At 38.5% G+C, this 19,552-nt stretch overlaps 1 protein-coding gene and 1 non-coding gene across 9 annotated transcripts in view; one reads left to right on the top strand and one right to left on the bottom strand.

Moving 5' to 3' along the window:
• The window catches only part of Atrx (ATRX chromatin remodeler), a 188,969-nt gene that overhangs the window by 30,668 nt on the left and 138,749 nt on the right, over positions 1-19,552 (bottom strand). For all 8 annotated transcript variants that reach the window (XM_052734627.1, XM_052734580.1, XM_052734576.1 and 5 more), the window contains 7 exons: positions 17,647-17,777; positions 15,934-16,022; positions 15,624-15,796; positions 7,401-7,554; positions 5,420-5,526; positions 2,136-2,244; positions 345-522 (listed from right to left, as the gene is read on the bottom strand). In XM_052734627.1, coding sequence (XP_052590587.1) covers positions 345-522; positions 2,136-2,244; positions 5,420-5,526; positions 7,401-7,554; positions 15,624-15,796; positions 15,934-16,022; positions 17,647-17,777 — 941 coding nt within the window. The remainder of the gene's footprint in view (positions 1-344; positions 523-2,135; positions 2,245-5,419; positions 5,527-7,400; positions 7,555-15,623; positions 15,797-15,933; positions 16,023-17,646; positions 17,778-19,552) is intronic.
• LOC128118363 (U2 spliceosomal RNA) lies at positions 877-1,065 on the top strand. Its single transcript, XR_008221175.1, has one exon. It is a non-coding gene; the product is annotated as a U2 spliceosomal RNA (small nuclear RNA).

The following is a 19,552-nucleotide window of genomic DNA, read 5'->3' on the forward strand; positions in this document are numbered from 1 at the left end:
TCAATTTTGTTGAATTTTCTTAAATCTGAATTCTGAGGGGGTGTTGATGATTTTGTTTTTAAACAGGGGTCTCACTATGTATCCAAGACTATCATTGAAACTGCCACCCTCCTGCCTACACGTCCTATATGCTGGGATCACAGCTGTGAACCACCATGTCTGGCTTGTATCTCAGGCTAACTTGACACTTGCCTTATTTACAGAATATTTTCAACTCTGTCTCTTTCTAAGAGACCTATGTCGTGCATGTCTAAAGTAATATCATTTTCATCTGCCCATGTTCTGTACCTCTAGAATATTAACTTCAACTTTTTAGTATGAAAAAATGCAAATGACAAACCTACCTGAGCTAAGAACCTATATACATAAACAGGCTTAGTTTGTCCAAAGCGATAAACTCTGAATATACTCTGGATGTCATAAGATGGATTCCAGGAAGCATCAAATATAATTACTCTATTAGCAGCTACCAGGTTAATTCCAAGAGATCCTGCTTTGGTGGAAATGATAAACAATCGCCCTCTAAAAATGAAAACATAAAATAAATGCTTAGCTATAATGACTTTAATATTAAAAAAGCACACAGATAGCATACTTTATCTACAGTAGTTTAAATAAGATAAATCAGCTTCCCAGAACAAAGAAAAAAATTGTAATTATATTATTAATATTAAATTATATTATTAATATTAAAACATCCAATAATTTGTAATTAAAGATGACTTAGAGATTAAGAAGAGCTGGGGGAGGGGATAGAATATGATCAAAATATAGTATGTTTAAAATTGTTTTAAATAAAAATTTATCAATATACATATTAGAATTTGTTCTGCATCATTTATGATTGGAGAAAAGCAAATTAAAAATCACATGAAGATTGTTTCTCAGCCTTTTGGCTAAAATTAAGTGTAGTATCTGTTATTAGTTTAATATACGATGTATCCTCTATCCAAGGAGAGTATGTTACATGGATTTTTGGAGCTAAGAGATAGAATAGGAGCAGTTTCTGTCCACTCCATGCCATCAACCTGGTATCGCAGTTCCTCCAGGAACAGTGCACCATCTTTGGAGAACTTGAATGAATGAATAAACAAACTAGATTTTATAAAAAACATGACAATACTAAGTCAAGAGAAGAATGTAGAACTCGAAATGTCTTACATTGCTGAAATGAATACAATCCATAGAGTCACTGTGGAAAACTGACAATCTCATAGAAAGATAAACATAAAATTAGCCGGGGGGGTGGTGGTGGTGCACGCCTTTAATCCCAGCACTGAGGAGACAGAGGCAAGCAGATCTCTGAGTTGGAGGCTAGCCTGGTCTACAAAGCGAATTCCAGGACAGCCAAGGCTGTTACACAGAGAAACCCTGTCTCAGAAAAACCAAAAAAAATTATCATACAATCAGCAATTACGGTCCTCAGACTGCATCACACCTAGGGAAATACCATTGATGACAAAAACTTGTATAGGAACATTCATAATATCTTTAATTCTAAAACCTGGGAACAATTTAAATGTCCCTGAGAAGGCAATACTATACAAACTGTCTATATCCCTACAAAGACCTAGAATTCAAAAACAAAAAGGAAATAAGCATAAATCACAAATACATTCTTGAGATAGAATCTTACAAGGTTGCCCTGGCTGGCCTGCAATTTGCTATGTAGACCAGGCTGGCATTGAACTTACAAAGATCCACCTGTTTCTGCGTCCCTAATGCTGGAATTAAAGCATGTGCTACCATGTCGGGCCCAAATACATTTTAGTAAAGGAAAGAAGTGAGATTATTTTTTTTTCTTTTGGGTTTTTTTTTTGTTTTTTTTTTTGTTTTTTTTGTTTTTTCAAGACACGGTTTCTCTGTGTAGCTTTGCGCCTTTCCTGGAACTCACTCTGTAGTCCAGGCTGGCCTCGAACTCACAGAGATCCGCCTGCCTCTGCCTCCCGAGTGCTGGGATTAACGGTGTGCGCCACCACTGCCCGGCCCCATGAGCAAATTTTGGGGTAAAGGTTGTGATTGACCTGGTTTGGGTCTTGACTGCATCATTTATTAAAAATGAGAGGCTCTATTAAAAATCTAATTTTACTGAACCTGAATTAAAAATATCTATACATACAGAAGCAGCTTCATACCTCACATTGGTTTCGTCATTAAATTCTTCAGCCCACTTCTTCCTTGACTGTGCAGTCGTAGAACCATCCAAACGATAATAGTCAATATTTCGGAGCCACTTCCCTTCACCTGAAAACGTAGTAAGAAAACTCAATTTGAATTTGATGTGTTACTCTGCTAATATTGCTAATGTAGACTTTCTTCCTTGAGTACCACTTGAAAGCAAGATGGCAGAATGACTAGAGGTTCTGGCCACAAAGCTTGACCTGAATTTGATCCCCAGGACCCACCAAGTAGAAGAAGAAAGCTGACCTCAAATTGTTCTCTGACCTCCACTGACATGCCCAACTACATGCCTATAATCCCACATCTAGGAGGACTGATGGAGAATTTCAGTCTCCATAACTAGACATCATCAAAAATCACAATCAGGGTGAAAGATGTAGCTGTTGGCAGAGTGCATGAAGCCCTGGATCCTCAGTATGAAATAAAACCAGATGTGGTACAGGTTATCTGCACACAATTCCAGCACCACTTGGGAGGTAGAGGCAGGAGGATCCGAACTTCAAGGCCAGGCTCAGATACAGATGAATTTGAGACTTTGTATTTCGGAACAGACACAAACTAGGTTAGCAGCTCAGAGCCTGCTGTGCAAATGCGAGGATCTGAGTTCTGATCCTCAGCACCCAGGCAAAAGTTGGGCATAGTGGTGGGCGCCTGATGCCAGGGACTCACTAGCCAGTCAGCCTGGCTGGAACTGGGAGTTCAATTCAGTGAGAGACCTTGTTTCCAAAAATAAGATAAAGACTGACTGAGGAAGATACCTGAGGTGACCTCTGGCCTCCACATACTCAGAGAGACATGTGCACAGGCGCGCGCGCGCGCGCGCGCACACACACACACACACACACACACACACACACACACACACACACACAAAACAAGAAGGTGGGTTATGTTACTGTAGAGTAGCTCAGCGGCACACTCTTTTCTAGCATGTACAAAGCCCTGAGGTTCCATCCTCAGGAAAGAAAACAGAAATGAGTTCTATCTATGCTTTTTGTACAAAACAGATCCTTCCCCCTTCTCAGTGCTGTATTGAAATCAGGGTTTCATTCCATAGCCAAGGCTGCCAACTGAACACACGATCCTTCTTGTTTCTGCCTTCCTGCTGCCAGAACTACAGTACTCAGTCACTACATTCAACAGAAAGATAGTCCTTTCTTAAACAAGGAATAATTAAGAACATCATGAATAAATTCACTGCATTGGCTACGGTGGTTCATGCCTGTAATCCCAGTACCTTGCTCAAACAAAAGGTAGAAAATACCTGAGAAATGGCAACCGAGGATGTCCTCTGCCTTCACTGGCCTGGAACTTTGCCAAACTGGTCAGTACCTAAAACTCTCAATCTGGAGTTCTCTGAATTTTGGCATACTGCATAGACTGCTAGATAGTAATTCCTAATCTGAATCTGATAATCTAAATTAAAATCCACAGTGTTCCAAATTCTGCTACTTAAAAAACTTTAGATTTCCGAACAATTTGTATTTTGAAATAAGGGCTATAATGTGTTTGATCAAGGTCTATATCATGATTTACTGTGGTGTTTCTTAAATCTAAAGTACCCAATACACAGTGCCAATCCTAGCAGTAGTAATAATAGTCACTGGTAGTTACAGCCAACGCTTGCCAAAGACAATTTATAAAATTAGAAATAAACTGAGCCAGGCAGTGGTGGCACACACTTTTAATCCCAGCATTCAGGAGGCAGAGCCAGGTGGATCTCTGTGAATGTGAGGCCAGCCTGGTCTACAGAGCAAGTTCCAGGACAGTCAGGGTTACACAGAGAAACCCCATCTCGAACCTCACAGCAAAAAAAGGAAATAAACTGATAAGCATGTTTAAAAAAAAAAACAGGTCAACTTTACTAGTGGTCAGAAAAATATAAATTAGCCAAGAATGGTGGTACATATCATCACCTGGGAGGCTGAAGCAAAAGCCAATCAAATCAAACAGAGAAACCCCCCAAACCAAGTCAGGGACTCTGAGTAAAAAGTGGTGATTTACAAGCTGTCTCTGAAATATAAGAATCAGAGTAACTGCCGGGCGGCGGTGGCGCACGCCTTTAAACCCAGCACTTGGGAGGCAGAGGCAGTCAGATCTCTGTGAGCTCAAGGCCAGCCTGGGCTACAGAGTGAGTTCCATAACAGCCAGAGCTGCTACACAGAGAAACCCTGTCAGAAAAACGAAAAAAGAATCAGAGTAACCAAGGACTTTATGCTGAAGAGAGAAGAGAGGAAAAGGACCAGGAACCATGAAAAAGTAGATAGGACAGCTGAAAAGCACAGAAAAACAGAAAGGCTACAGAGACAAACATGGAAAGCAACCCACAGCCTAAGCCCACAGCTCAGCCTCCCAGGTCTGCCTCCCTACTATGCCAAATAGGCTGATTTCTGTTGCTTGTGACCCTGGAGCTGAAACTTAGGGCTTTGTACATCTAAGTTCCATGCTCTTTCTTATCACTGAGCTGTATCTCCAGACTCTTCAATTGAGTTTAACAGAGAATTGCCCTATAGAACTCCTCGGTAGCCTGGCTTCTAGTCAAAACATCACCATTTACAACAGCCCAAAGGTGAGGACACACCCAATATCAACGAATGACTTTTCAAAAGGTGGGATTAGACAGACGCTGAGGTACTAGATCAGAAACAAAGTACAACCTAGTAACGCCTGCCACAAACAGGTTAACACTGAAATTAGTTCACAAGTGAAAGAAGCCAGTAATGAAAGACTATGTATTAATTACTATGGTACAGATTTTCATTAAATGGATTTTAGCAAATCTTAGCACAAAAGAATAACAGTAGAATGAGATACATTAATATAATTCACTGTAATAGTCATTTTACTATTTGTATCCCATACTGTCATGTTACAGACCTCCAATACACACAAGAAAGATTTAAACAAACAAAACAAAACAAAACAAGCAAGCATAATAACCAATGCTGTAATCCCATCATACACCAAGGTGAGGCAAGAAGGTCATGAGTTTGGGGCCAGCCTAGCCAAACATCAAGACCCTGTTTTAAAATAAGGGGTGAAAGGGGGAGAAGCAGAGATGAGAGATAAAGACTGACCAGCTGTCTGTGAATAAAGACAAAGAGAAAATACAGGCTAATTTGAGATGTCAGAGTTGTGAGACACTGGATAGTTTGGTTTCCTTTATCCTTAAAATGTTTATATATGCTCAAGTGAGTGTTTTAAAATTTATAATAATGTAGACTTGCTTATAACTCACCTTTATAAATAAGAGGCTTATCTTTGTCTTCTGTTTTCTCCCTACTAGCCAATTCAAGAAAATCTTCAATCAAGTCCAGAGATATGAGTGACTGGCTAAAAACAAGACTTAAAAAAAAAAAGATTAGTGTTCATGGAGTAGAAGATCAATCCAGTAATTATTTTTCTTAATTAACCATGAATTTAACACAAAATTTTGTAATTAAAATCCAAAAGCCTCAACAAGATATACTTCGAAGAAATTAAAAAGATGATTGCAAGATTTGTATGAATGTTAGGCACAGGACAAACAAACAAAAAAACAACCAAAAAGATAACTCAGCTCTAAATCACTGAAGGGCAGGAGAATATCAATGGGCAGGAGAATTATCAATGGGCAGAAGAATATCAATGGAACAGATCCTACCTAGACACAGACATAGCAAGAGTTCGGTTGTCTCAGTTGTCTTCCCCAGAATCAAACACTTCACTGAAGCAATTAATTCTGTACTAAAACTAAGTTCTTGATGGTTCCTATAAACAAGAATTTAAGTTCCTAGAAATGTTATTTGCTATTAATATAGAATTTGGACAATTCTGCTGGACAAGAGGTCAGCCGGAATCGATTAGCAAGTAAGACTAGTCTAGGAATCACTGAGCTAAGTACCATGCAAACAAGTTAAGAGTCATTAGGAACAAATGTCAATATACTAATATCTGTTTCCTAGTTGCAAATAACATAAAGAAAAGTTGATCTTTGATTGATAAAAATGCTCATACCTACATAAGCCATTTTGATTTCACCTAGTTTTATTAGCATTTCATATGAAAATGCAAAGATCAATACAAGACTGGCAAGATGGCTCAGTGGGTACAATTGCTTGCCATCAGGCTGGACAAATTGAGTTCAATCCCTGGGTCCCACATGATGGAAGGAAAGAACCAACTCCCAAATTTTTCTTGTGACTTCCTCACACGTGCCATGGCACAGGCAACACACACACATGTAATTAGAAACTTTTAAAAGCAATACTCACAAAAACAGATCACTGGGGATAGATCAGCTTTATCTACTTCCTGGTACCTGTGAACAATGACCGTTTCACACTGTCTTTGCCAGGCTTATCCCTTTATGATGAATGGACTAAAAACCCATCTGAAACCATGAGCCAAAGCAAACTTTCCTCCTTTAAGTTGTTTCTATCAGTTATTTTGTTACAACAATGAAAAAGTGACTAAGACAGATGATATCCAAATAAAACATTGAAGGTGCTAAGGGTCAAACCAAGTAGTCTTCTACACAGTAGGCAAGCACTCTACCACTAAGCTACAGACGCCCCCAAGCTCTCACATTAATTTTAAACCACAGAAGTTGATAACAGAAAAGCAAACAACAACAAAACAATCTGTAGTAAGAATCATTCTCAGCTTGTACGAGCTCTAAACTCAAATATCTACTTCCTACTTTTCATCTTTCATGAATAACTAACATGTTATTCAAACTTAGCATGGCCCAAAGAAAACTCTTTATTTCTTCTAATGCACTTGTTTGCCCTTTAGCCCTCTCAATTTAGTAAATAATACCATAATCCAGTCATTTAAATTGCAGATCCAGTAGTCACTCTTTGATTATTTATTGCCTGTTACATGATTATGTCATCAGTTATTGACAATAGGAATCTACCAATTCCTATTGTTTCTAAACCAAAACAATATTTTTACCAATTAATCCTAGGAGGCTAAGGCAGAAAGACTAATGAGTTTCAGACCACCCTGAACCATACAGTAAAACCCTGAAGCATTGAAGAAAAAACTTGATTATGAACTCAGAAACAGCCACTTATAAGGAAGGTAACTGTTTGTACTGGCATGGCACTGTAATAGTCAAAGAAATCACAACTTTTCATGAAAAGAAAACATCAGATTTGCTTAAATAAACTTTATAAACAATAGTAAGGGTACCAAAAAGTTCATTTATATAATAGATATACGAAAAAGCTTACACTTTATCCCCAATTTCTTCTGCCATTCGAAGAATTTCAAAAAGAAGTACCATTTTCCCAGAATGCTCTAAAACCTCAGCATCAGCATCTGTAACAAAATCTTTGTACCAATCTGGAGCTGGGCTACTTGGGTTAGAAGTGGAAGTAGTTTTACCTAAATAAAATAAATAGAACATAAGTAAGTATATTAATAAAAAAAAACTGAATAAGACCAAAAGAAGCCAAACAAGCCAGAGTAAGAAAGGTAACGGACTGATGAATATTTAGGACAGGGACAGGCAGATGAACACAAACGCCATCACAGGAGAAAAAGCTCTACACTGAGGGAAAGGAATAGAATGGAAAGAGATGAAGGTTGAGAGAAATGCAAGGTGATAGCAAGCAAAAGATGGATTCTGACAGAATGCAAGAAAACAGATGCTACAAGCAGGGCTGAGGAGCTCAGAAAGAGACCGTAAGAAGTGGAAATCCCACAGACTATAGAAAAAAACAACAACCCTGAAAATTCACTCTAAGAGACACGGGGGGGAGGCGGGGGAGAGAAAGAGAAAGAAAGAGAAATATCAAGGAAGAAAAACTCTTCCCTGGGCTACTAACCCCAAAGACTGACCTGAAAACTCACCCAATCACACTGAACCATTTTGTTCTTAGTTTTGTTTTATTCTTTGTTTAAAAAAATATTTGACACATAAAAGAAACAAGAAGAAAGTACAGGAAATAATCTATTAGATAATTTAAACATAATTTGAATCAAAATAAAAATATAAAGTTAACAGGCTTCTAAACTTTCTCTCAATTTTGCTGCACTAAAAAGTATTGTAAATCTTAATGTTATAAAAAACCACAGAATTTAATGGACAGCTGGGCTTTCGTATCTCCTCTTCATCAGTATTGTAACTCTACATGATACAGATGAAGTCTAAAACGTGGTCCATTTATTCCCGCTTTTCCTAAGACCTAACTAAACCCCTACTTTCTATGTTTGTCATCTCTATTTTACTGCAAGTGTACCCCTAAACTGTGCATCATCTTGGCATTTTAAGCCATGCACAAATAGTACCATATAGCTTATATCATTCTGCAACTTTTTTGGGGGGTGAGGGGGTTGAGACAGGGTTTCTCTGTGTAGCTTTGGAGCCTTTCCTGGAACTCACTCTGTAGACCAGGCTGTCCTCCAACTCACAGAGATCCGCCTGCCTCTGCCTCCCAAATGCTGCAATTAAAGGCGTGCACCACCACTGCCCAGCTCATTCAGCAAATTATTGTTCAGTGTGGTTTTTCACTCAAAATGTGATTATTTACGTTTGCCATTTAGCTTTTTTATTCAGTCATGCTAACTGCCATGTAGTATGTAAACTACACGATTATGTCATCAGTTATTAACTTTCTGTTTGTAAGATAAAATGATGTTTCTCTATGAATCATCAAAAGGAATGTTCAATGCTTGTTGCTATATTTTCTCAAGTACCACACATTTTATCTAAGTTTTAAATTTTATAACACAAAGTTACAGGATGATTTCTACAACAGTTCAACATACCTATTTTATAGTCTTTATCCAATATTTACAGAATCTTATTTTCTTGAGACTCTGACCATGTGGTTTGTTCTGTGAGCTAACTTTCCTCAGGCTGCTTATTAGTAATTTTTGTCACTAAATGTTCCTAAGGTTAATATTTCTAGTATTCTATACTTAATTTTCTTTTTAAAGTTTCAAAATTGTATTTATTATTATTATGTATGGGAGGGAGGGCACGCATATGGAGGTCAGAGGCCAACTGCATAAAGTCCACTCTCTCCTTCCATATTTATGTGGGTTTCCAGAATCAAACTCAAATCTGTGGGCTTCTGTAACATATGCCTGTTGAACCATCTTGCCAACCATTTTTTAAAAATATTTCTATTTGCTTTTATCAATTCCACATAGGTACACTTTGAATACTGACTCTTCGCCTCTAACTTCCTACCAGTTCTGCCCACCATTCCCTTAAAATCTCTCTTGTAACATTTGTGTGTTTATTTTCTTCTGTGACCCACAAGATTAACCAGGGCCATCTGTGTAAATGTGAGTTTGGAGCTATCAATTCAAAGGTGGTGGGAATGGGGGGGGGGGGGGGCGGCGCATATACAATTAAGACAGTCACTTCCCCCTTCTCAGAATCTAACGATTGCCAATAGTTCAGAGATAAGGGGTGACCCTGTGATCCCTGTCCTATTTCCCTGATTGAATGTTGACAGGGCTGGTCTGGTGTGGGCTGAACACAGGTTACTACAGTTCATATGAGTTCATGGTTACAGTAGCAATAGAGTCTAGTTAATAGTGTTTTGTTGCCCCTCGTCTTTAGCTTCCAACTCTTACATCGGTCCAGGTCCCTCTTATGCCATGCATTCATGACTTCTTTTCTGCATCTAAGGCAGTCACGAGTCTCTGTATCCACGACTGTTCATTTTAGAAGAGGTCTAATTTTTCACTACCACTTCATCTTCATTGTAGCTGTAATCTGTGAACATGTATGTCTGAGGTGAAGGCACATTTCTGCAGACTAAATTCTATACTTGCTACTGTAGGTTACCCCCAAAGGATCACTAACACAGAATTACTTCTTTGTTTCATTTTGTTTTTGTTTCTAGACAGGGTTTCATGTACCCCAAACTTGCCTTGACTTTACTATGTAGCCAAAGCTGGGATTACAGGCATGTACCACCATACCTGGCTTTCGGGCCCATGTTGTGAACTTAATAAAACAATTTTATCAACCAAAAGCCAAAGCTGAAACATACAAACTTCCCATAAATTCTCATATTAACTGGCAGGGTTTTGTTTGTGGGGCGGGGGTGGGGGAGAGTATAACACTTGATAGCAAATCTGTACCCTTAGGGATTCAGCTTTGAGAGAGTAATCTAAGACCAACACAGTATAGAAGGCTAAAAGCCTTGTATTCTGTCCCTAAGTAGGAAAAAAAAAGCAACAACAATAGCAGCAAAACCCCCAAAGCTGCTAGTCTCGAGACTAGAATACTACTAGGGCTTCTAGTCTACATGTTCTTGAACTTGTTTTTGAGGTTTAACAAGGGCCTCTTTGCATCTGGTCCCTGGTGGGGTTCCATTACCTTTATAAAACTCATTGTGCATTTGCATTAAAACCACAATAAACTATTATTTAGGCATGTCACATACTTGTAAGACCCCATCTTTCCCTGAATGTCTTTTGTTTGTTTGAGACAAGGTCTTACTCCGTAGGCTAGCCTGGTCTCAAACTCACTACATAGCCAAGGCTAGAGTAAAACATATGATTCTCTGACCTTATTATCCTAAGTGCTAGGATTACAGGTATATACTATCCCTCTTGCCTCTGAAATATTTTATAGGATATTCTCCTCCTCTCTTGGTGAAATTCTATTCACACCTTACTATACTTTTCATTTCAGAAAGGTTTCCCTGAAATTATTGGTCCTTGCTTATATGGGAACATGAATGGTAAACAGTCCTCTTCACTGACATGAAAACATTCCTTGGTAACCACAACTCATCACACACAGGCAATTTGGAAAAAAAAAACAATGTGGCTTATTCTGAACAGTCTGTGGGAGTCCAGAATTTGGAATGAGCCAGGCACATAGTAACCAGTCCACAATAAAACTCGGGCAAGGAATCTCTAATGAGCTTCTCCAGTAAACAACACTATGTACATGTGGTAATTGAATGCTAGAGAAGTACATTCTAGAAGATTCCAAGAGGAGTATGCTGGTTTGAAAGAAAATGGCCCCCAAAGGGAGTGACACTATTAGGAGGTGTGACCTTGTTGGAGGAGGTGTGTTACTGTGGAGGCAGGCTGTGAGGTCTCTTTTGCCTAAGCGTCCCTTGGTGTGACTGTCAGTCAACTTCCTGTTGCCTACAAGATGTAGGACTCTGAACTGCCCCAGCACCTTGTCTACCTGCATACCGCCATCCTCCCTGTCATGATGATAATGGACTGAACCTCTGAAACCAAGCAAGCTATACCAACTAAATGTTTTCTTTGTAAGAGTTGCCGAGGTCATGGTATCTTTTCACAGCAACTGAAACCCAAACTAAGACAGGGAGTAACTTTTAGAAGTTTCCTTTGAATTTTACTCCATGTGCCTTTTCTCTTTGTTGACTTTGTGTTTTAACTTTGGGTATAATAAACTATAGTCTTGGATATGACTATACCCTGGATCCTCTGATTCCTTCTAGTCAATCAATGAGCTTGGACACAGCCTTGAGGACCCTGGAACATAACTTATTAAACAAATGTTAACTAAACATCTTTTTATAATCAGTCACCTAGCAAACAGCCATTGCTTCTGGACCACAGTGCATTAAAATAATTGAATATGAAAACATCAGAACAGAAAAATGCTGGCAGAAAGTAAAAATGTGAGGCTACATAGGAATGTCAGAGCGCAGAATAAGTTAGAGTTTGCATGCAAACACTACAGCTTCCACTCTTGTGTGTGTGCAGCCTGGGATCAATCAAACCCAGGACGTCCTGACTACTAAATATGGGACCTACCATTGGGCTATGACTTTAGCCCTCCATTTTAATTCTGATCCCACTAAATATAATAACAGCTTACAATAATTAAAGAATCAAATGTGGGGCTGGGAATGTATCTTAGCTGGTAAAATGCTTTTCTAGCATACATGAACCTCTGGTTTCCCTGGTATCATGAGCCTAGCACTCTGGAGGTAGAAACAGAAGATCAGGAGTTCAAGGTCATATTCAGCTATGTATCAACAACCTGGAATATGTGAGAGCCTTTCTTTAAAATAAATAATCAGAAACCTATGGGCTATTCCAACTAATATATATTCTAGCCAGGCATGGTAGACCATGTCTCTAATCCCAGCAATTGAGGGGCTAAGGAAGGCTTATCTCAAGTTTGCTGTGGGATGGTCTGTATGTCAAATGTGTTGCTGATTGGTCAATGAATAAATCACTGATTGGCAGTGGCCAGGCAGGAAGTGTAGGCGGGAGAAGGAGGAGAATAGAGCTGGGAAGTGGAAGGCTGAGTGGGAGAGACACTGCCAGCCGCCATCAGGACAAGGAAGATGTAAAGTACCGGTAAGCCACAAGCCACGTGGCAAGGTATAGATTAATAGAAATAGATTAATTTAAGCTGTAAGAACAGTTAACAAGAAGCCTGCCACGGCCATACAGTTTGTAACCAATATAAGTCTCTGTGTTTACTTGATCGGGTTTGAGCGGCTTGGGACTGGCGGGTGACAGAGATTTGTCCTGACTGTGGGCCAGGCAGGAAAACTCTAGCAACACAAGTTCCAGCCAAGTCTGTGTTGCATAGCAAGTGCCAAGCCAGCATAGACTACACAGTAACTGTGTCTCAAAAACAAACAAACAAATCCTTAGGAGTATATGAAACGAAAACTTGTAAACAAATAATTTATGCTGATTTTTTTAATTTCATCAGCCACATAATTAAGTCTTGACTTCTGTTATAACTCTGTGCTATGTAGAGATGCGTAGCATATTATCAGCAACTGAATGAATCTAATTACTATTTTATATACATTCTAAACCCCACAAGAATCTTAGAAGGCACAAAATATGGTAAATTAAAAAGCAATACACGCCGGGCGGTGGTGGCGCACGCCTTTAATCCCAGCACTCGGGAGGCAGAGGCAGGCGGATCTCTGTGAGTTCGAGGCCAGCCTGGGCTACAGCGCGAGATCCAGGAAAGGCGCAAAGCTACACAGAGAAACCCTGTCTTGAAAAACAAAAAAACAAAAAAAAAAGCAATACACTCAATTTAAACTTCTTGATGCCTTCTAAACATATATTTAAATAAATGGACTACTGTTGCGTTTGGAGTAACCATACACTGTACATTTTAAAGGAAAAACTCATTAACATGTTGGTAAAACACCTATACACATAAAATAAGTAACAGAGGGAGGATGGGAGAGGGTAGAGAGCCAGAAAATGAATGTGTATGTGGGGGGAGCAAAAGCAGCAGCAGCAGCAGCAGCATGGTGCTGGGGATTGGAACATGGTTTGCCCTTACTGAAACTAAATTTTGATCCCCAAGAGATGGTTAGATTGTTAAGGGGGATAAATAAACCAGAATAATGGTGCACAACTATAAAACTCAGGAGACTAAGGCAGGAAAATCATGAGTTTGAGGCCAGGAAAACCCTATCACAAACAAAAGAGGGGGTCTTCTTGTGAGAATGATTGAGAATTCCTTGTGTTTTGTTTGTTTCTTGAGTGCCCATTAGTCCTCTTATTTTCTACAAGGTGAACAGCACACTACATACACCCAAACATAGGATCCTCAGCATCTAGAATTGAGCCCCAATTGAACTTTTCCTTTATAGACTATACAATCAGTTGGACTAAGATGAATATGGTATATTCTTAAATGAAGATCATTTAAATCTAAAAAACAAAATTGTATTTTACCATCTATTCTAGAGAATGCTTCTGATAAAATATGTACATATAAAAGCTACAAAATATAAACTGTATCTACATATAAGTAACTTATACTTTCTTCCACACAAACATTAAAAAACAAAAGCCCTAGGCTAGCAGTCAAAACTTGTCTTTTGGAACTCACAACCTTTTCTGTCTGCTTTCAAGGACACAACTACTGCCTTCTACACCTTACCCCAGTGCTTTCCAAGTCCTTCCCATTAGGGCATCTATTAAAAAGTGAAGATATTTCAGAAAGCACACCAGAAACAAATGGAAGCAGGTAGACATTTCCAGAAGCAATCCAGCTACACATACCACTTGCACTTCTTGGTGATAAAAGAAATGTTGTCCATCTTTTAAAATTAATTAATTTTGTATTCCTTGAGAATTTCACACCTGCATCAAATCTACCCCGACTGCCTCCCTTCAATTCCTCCCCACCCCTCTGACCCTCATGTTACTCATTTTCAGAACTGAACAGGTCTTTCTCTTTTCAGCCATAACAGAAAGAAGAAATTCAGAAAGAATATGTCAATGCAATTATTTCCAGGAAGAGAGCTATATCGAGAGACTACAGAGCTATAAGTAGGAAGGGGGAAAAAGAGAGCACAGTAGGAGATAGCAGAAGCTTTTCAATGCTTCTTTAACTCTAGAATCACAGCTTTGCTGCTTTCATGAAAATACTCTTTTAATTCTATTTGGAAGATGAATGCTGATAAAGCTGCTTGAATGGATGGAGTAGCCAAAGAGAAGAAGAAAGAGGGAAATTTTGTAGTTTAAATCTCATGACTCCCCTGATTTGGAGAATCCAGGGTTTGTGGTTAGGCTGCCACCTGTCTATTCCACAGAGGTACTGAAAAGAGAAGCGTTTATAGAGGAATCACTACGTTAGTCAGCTGCAGACCTTCACTCAATCAAGCTTATCTGATCACAAGATCATTCCGCTGTCACCCACACTGCTATCCTCCTCACAGATGCTTAACTGTTGGGCTCTACAACTTCCCAATGCCAAATCTTTAGAGTCATTGACAAGTATGATATTTGAAATAGTCTAATATTTAGTCCCAGCTTTAAAGCTCCTAAACACAAAGTCAGCTCATACGGAGAACATAGAAAGGGCTAAGCACTAACTCTGCAGCATATATGAGAGAAAAACTGAAACCACTGGACAGTAAACTCGAAGACTTTTCCTTAGAGAGAGAAAACCAGCAAAATAAACAGCACATGTTACAGTGGGAAACCAAAGCAGGTAACTATAGATTATGAAGAACTTGAAAGGAAAAGGACTAAATGATTAAAATTCAATCTAAAGTACACAATTCATTACCTGAAATGCTTCCAGTTTTCCTATATAGCTAAGTGGAAATCCTAGGGAGGCCATGAGATTAGAAATATTCTGGCCTAAATTGCAGTTCTACCATTCATTTAAAAAACTAAACTTACCAACTACATTGCAATGTCACTTAAGAACCGCTAGCTACACCCAGAATCAGAATAATTGAGGGCAGATTTATACATTTAAGTAAACAACTAGTTTTCTTTCCTCAAAAACCAGACAGAACAAAATGACTTGCCTACAATTAAACACTACTTGGTGGACATTTGTTGCAATTCTGTATCCTCTTTCATTCTGGGCTCTTAATAACCTAAGATAAAACATTCCTTTGCATAAACTCATTAAGCTAACAAAAGACAGAAAAAACACTATCAACCTAATATGTTCTATTTCAAGATTCTACAATAAAAGTAACACCCATCACACTCACTTTCTTCTAGCTTCATAGAACCTGAAGGGGTGTTTCCTGTTTCATCCACATTTCCTTCTCCACCTCCTCTAGATCTTGAATTCCAGACTTTGATGACTTCCACATCATTGTCACTACCACTTCCACTTGAGCTACTATCCTTTTTCCCTTTTTTACCCTTTGTTTTCTTCTTTCTAAAAAAAGAAAAAGAAAGAAAGAAAATTCCTTGTTAGGAAAGCATTTTAAGGCTATAAAGCCAATCCCCAGAAGACAACCCACAAGTACAGGTTTTTGAATATACCAGCATAGGTAATAAAAGTACTCAATTTACTTTGCATACTCATCTGAGCTTAAGCTCATGGAGGTTTCATCAGAATCTGAAGCTATAAATTCATCCATACTATCTTCATCAAAATAACCCTAGACAAAAAAAGACATACGTTTTAGTAGCCCATTTCAACATATATTGGAAATTTAAACATTTCATTTCATGTAAATTAACTGATATAAATAAATAAGGACTAAGGAACTATTGACCACTGGAAGAAACAATGGCTATTTAACAGGATCATAGAACAGGAGATCCTGTATGGGAAGATGGAAAAGAAAAGTAGAAACATGAAGAAACCCAAAGTCTGTTGTACTGTAGCAAAGTTATTTTCTTGGTTCAGATAAATCACTATGGTTATATGAGATATTAACATTAGGAGAAGCTGAATTGAAAGTATAAAGGAACTCCTTGAGCCATTTTTCTAATCCTTCAATAAACACAAAATTGTTTCAAACTTAAAAAAAAAAAAAGAAGACAAGGTCTCAGCCAAACTGGCTTCCCAATGCTGAATCTAACTGCCTCAGCCTTCCATGTGCTGAGATTACAAATGTGTGTCACCATACCCAGCAAGAGATCGATTGTTTTTATGGAGATAGGGTCTCTTGTACTATGGACTGGCTATAAACTCCCTATATAGCCAAGGATGACTCTGAAATTCAGATCCTTCTACTTCCACTCTCAAGTGCTGGGATTATAGATGCATGCCACTTTGCCTGGTTTCCATGTTACCAGAGATCGAACCCAGGGTATCATGTATGCTAAACACTCTACCTATTGAGCTACATTCCCAGCCCAATTTTCACATTTTTTTTTTCCAGTGTTGTCATTGGGGATCAAAACTAAGGGCCCTGTGCTTACTAGACTAGCATTCAGTTAGTGAGACATGCCTCTACCCCTCCAAAAAAGTTCAAAGAACATTGAGGACTGGGGATATAGTCTCCTTGGGTTCAAATCCGAACACATAAATATTTAATGATCGATCCTCTAAGTATAATGAATTCAAGACAACAGAAATAAGCTAGGCATGGTAGCCACAAGTTGGAGGCTAAAGTGGACTACACATTTAGTTTCAGTTTATCCAGGGATATAGAGTAAGACCTCTTCTCAATGACAACAAAAAGACATATAAATAAACTAAAAAGAAGCTGAATTAATGAAAGTGTTGGGGAATATTACTTTAAGGTGTGTTACTTTTCTTTATGTTGCATTTGTTTACCTCTGTGAAGCTGTGTTACTGTGCCTGTCTAAAACACCTGATGGTCTAATAAAGAACTGAATGGCCAATAGCAAGACATGAGAAAGGATAGGCAGGGCTGGCAGGCAGACAGAATAAATGGAAGTAGAAATCTGGGAGGAAAAGAAGAAAGATCAAGAGAAGGAGAGGAGGAGGACATCAGGGGCCAGCCAACCAGCTATACAGCCACAGAGTGTATATATGATGAATAATGAAAGGGATACAGAAATAGAGAAAGGTAAAAGCCCCAAGGCAAAAGGTAGGCGGGGAATAAATAAATTTAAGAAAAGCTGGCAAGAAACAAGCCAATCTAAGGCTAGGCATTCAAACTTAAGAATAAGCCTTCATGTGTATATTTATTTAGGAGCTGGGTGACAAGCCCCTCAAAAAAAGAAAAAAACAACAACAAAATGGAAAGTTGCTTTGGGTATAGAGAATATAAAAAATAACATTTAAACAATTTGAGGTACTTAATTTACCTTATTTTCTTTGCTAATGTAGTCCAGCTGCAAACACCAAGGATGAGTCCAGATTCTACTTAGCATCTGAAAATCCTGAAAGAGCTTTGCACCTGCCTTTCCTCTTCCACCTTCAGTGCTATTGCCTACACCTGACAAAGAAACCGCAGTTGAAGACACAAGAATTCTCCATTTCCACCATGGTGATTCCGTACTAGATTATCCAAAACACACACCCTTTTCTTTTTTTTTTTTTTTTAAATTATTTAGTTTTTTTCCTTTATTGATTATGCTACATTTAATTTTTAACACATTTCATTAGAAAATTTCCAGTTTAACAATTACATATGTAAATTAAAATGGATTATATAATATTGGGAACTCAGTACGTGGGAAATCCACGTAACATGTCAAGGATGATGCAGAGAATATTAGATAAAGGCAGATAAGGGGATCGTATAGAGGAATGATTTTTCCTCCAGAACCACACAGTTGAGTAGAGCAGGAAGTAAACTGAGAGTGAATACTGTGATTTAAGCAAACTTAACAAGCAAAAATGTGCAATATTATGGAAACATGCTATAAACTCACTCACTCTCTCTCTCTCTCTCTCTCTCTCTCTCTCTCTCTCTCTCTCTCTCTCTCTCTCTCTCTCTCTCTCTCCCTATGTTATATTCTGTTCATGATTTTCACTCTTCCAAATCCTACCAGATCCAATACCACACCTCTGATTAAGGCTGAGGGTAGCATTTGTCTATGAGTATAAATATAGGTATTTAGAAAGCAGTTTAGCAACATGCCAATTTATGAAAACAATTGTGCACTGAACACAAGAGAATTCAGACTAATGGCTGATAAAGACATTGAGAATAAGTGATAACCGAAGGCTCAGCCCTAGTCAAGACAGTATACCACCTCATATAAAGTTCAGGCAAAATTAACAGAAAGAGTGGAAATATTATGAGAGACGGGAAATAGAAGGAAAACTGAGACATGCTATCATCAGGGTACAAAATAGCCATTTGAATCCTCGATTTCAAAGCAGACGCAGCTGCCAGCCCAAGCCTGGGCTTCTCAATAGCCAATCAGGGATCATGACGGGACTTGCAGGTTATATACCTCCAACTGGAACTATTGGATACGATGGTTTCTGGGAAAGGAGGAGTATTTGTCTTCTGTTGTGTACCCACTGGACAGCCCATCAGGCACCAAAGGATAGATCCAAACTCATGTTTACCCATCAGACAGGGGTGGGAAGGAGATAAGTGAGAAGGGTGAGGGCAAGCAGAATGTATTGTATACATGGATGAAGTTGTCAAGGAACAATATTATTTAATGAAAAGAGAAAAAACATACCTGTCATTTTTTCTCATGTGGTTGTAAAAAAACAAAAACCCTTTTGAGGGGAATGAAACTCATAAAAGCAATTACTGGCTCAAGGCATTTTCCTCCATGAAATATCTTAGTAGTTCATTCCTATTAAATGATTTCAACAATGGAGGAGTAAAGATTTGATGTTCATTGTTGGCTTTGCATTGCTGACATTTTCTTTAAGAGTCATCCTATAGTGTACATAATTTACAATTTACTCTTTTACACACACACACACACACACACACACACACACACACACACACACACACACAGTAACAGACCATTGCAAAACTTTGACAATTCTTATGGGTTAATGCAAATCAAGTTTATTAAATGTAATGTTAGCCCTAATTAAATTAAGATGTAAAAATATAGGAATTATTTAAAAACAGAGCATAGAAAGAGGAATAAAGTGCTCCTCTAGTTTATGTTCTTAAGAGGATATAATGGGGCACCTGGAGAACTACATCATTTCTACCTGTAGATCAGAGTCCAGACCCTGGCCCTCACCTTCACTGTAGCATTCCCTGGAACCATATCTTTCTACTTGTGG

This window comes from Peromyscus californicus, unplaced genomic scaffold, assembly GCF_007827085.1.
Source record: "Peromyscus californicus insignis strain IS unplaced genomic scaffold, ASM782708v3 Scaffold_10__1_contigs__length_136768540, whole genome shotgun sequence".
In the NCBI taxonomy this organism is placed as follows: Eukaryota; Metazoa; Chordata; class Mammalia; order Rodentia; family Cricetidae; genus Peromyscus; species Peromyscus californicus.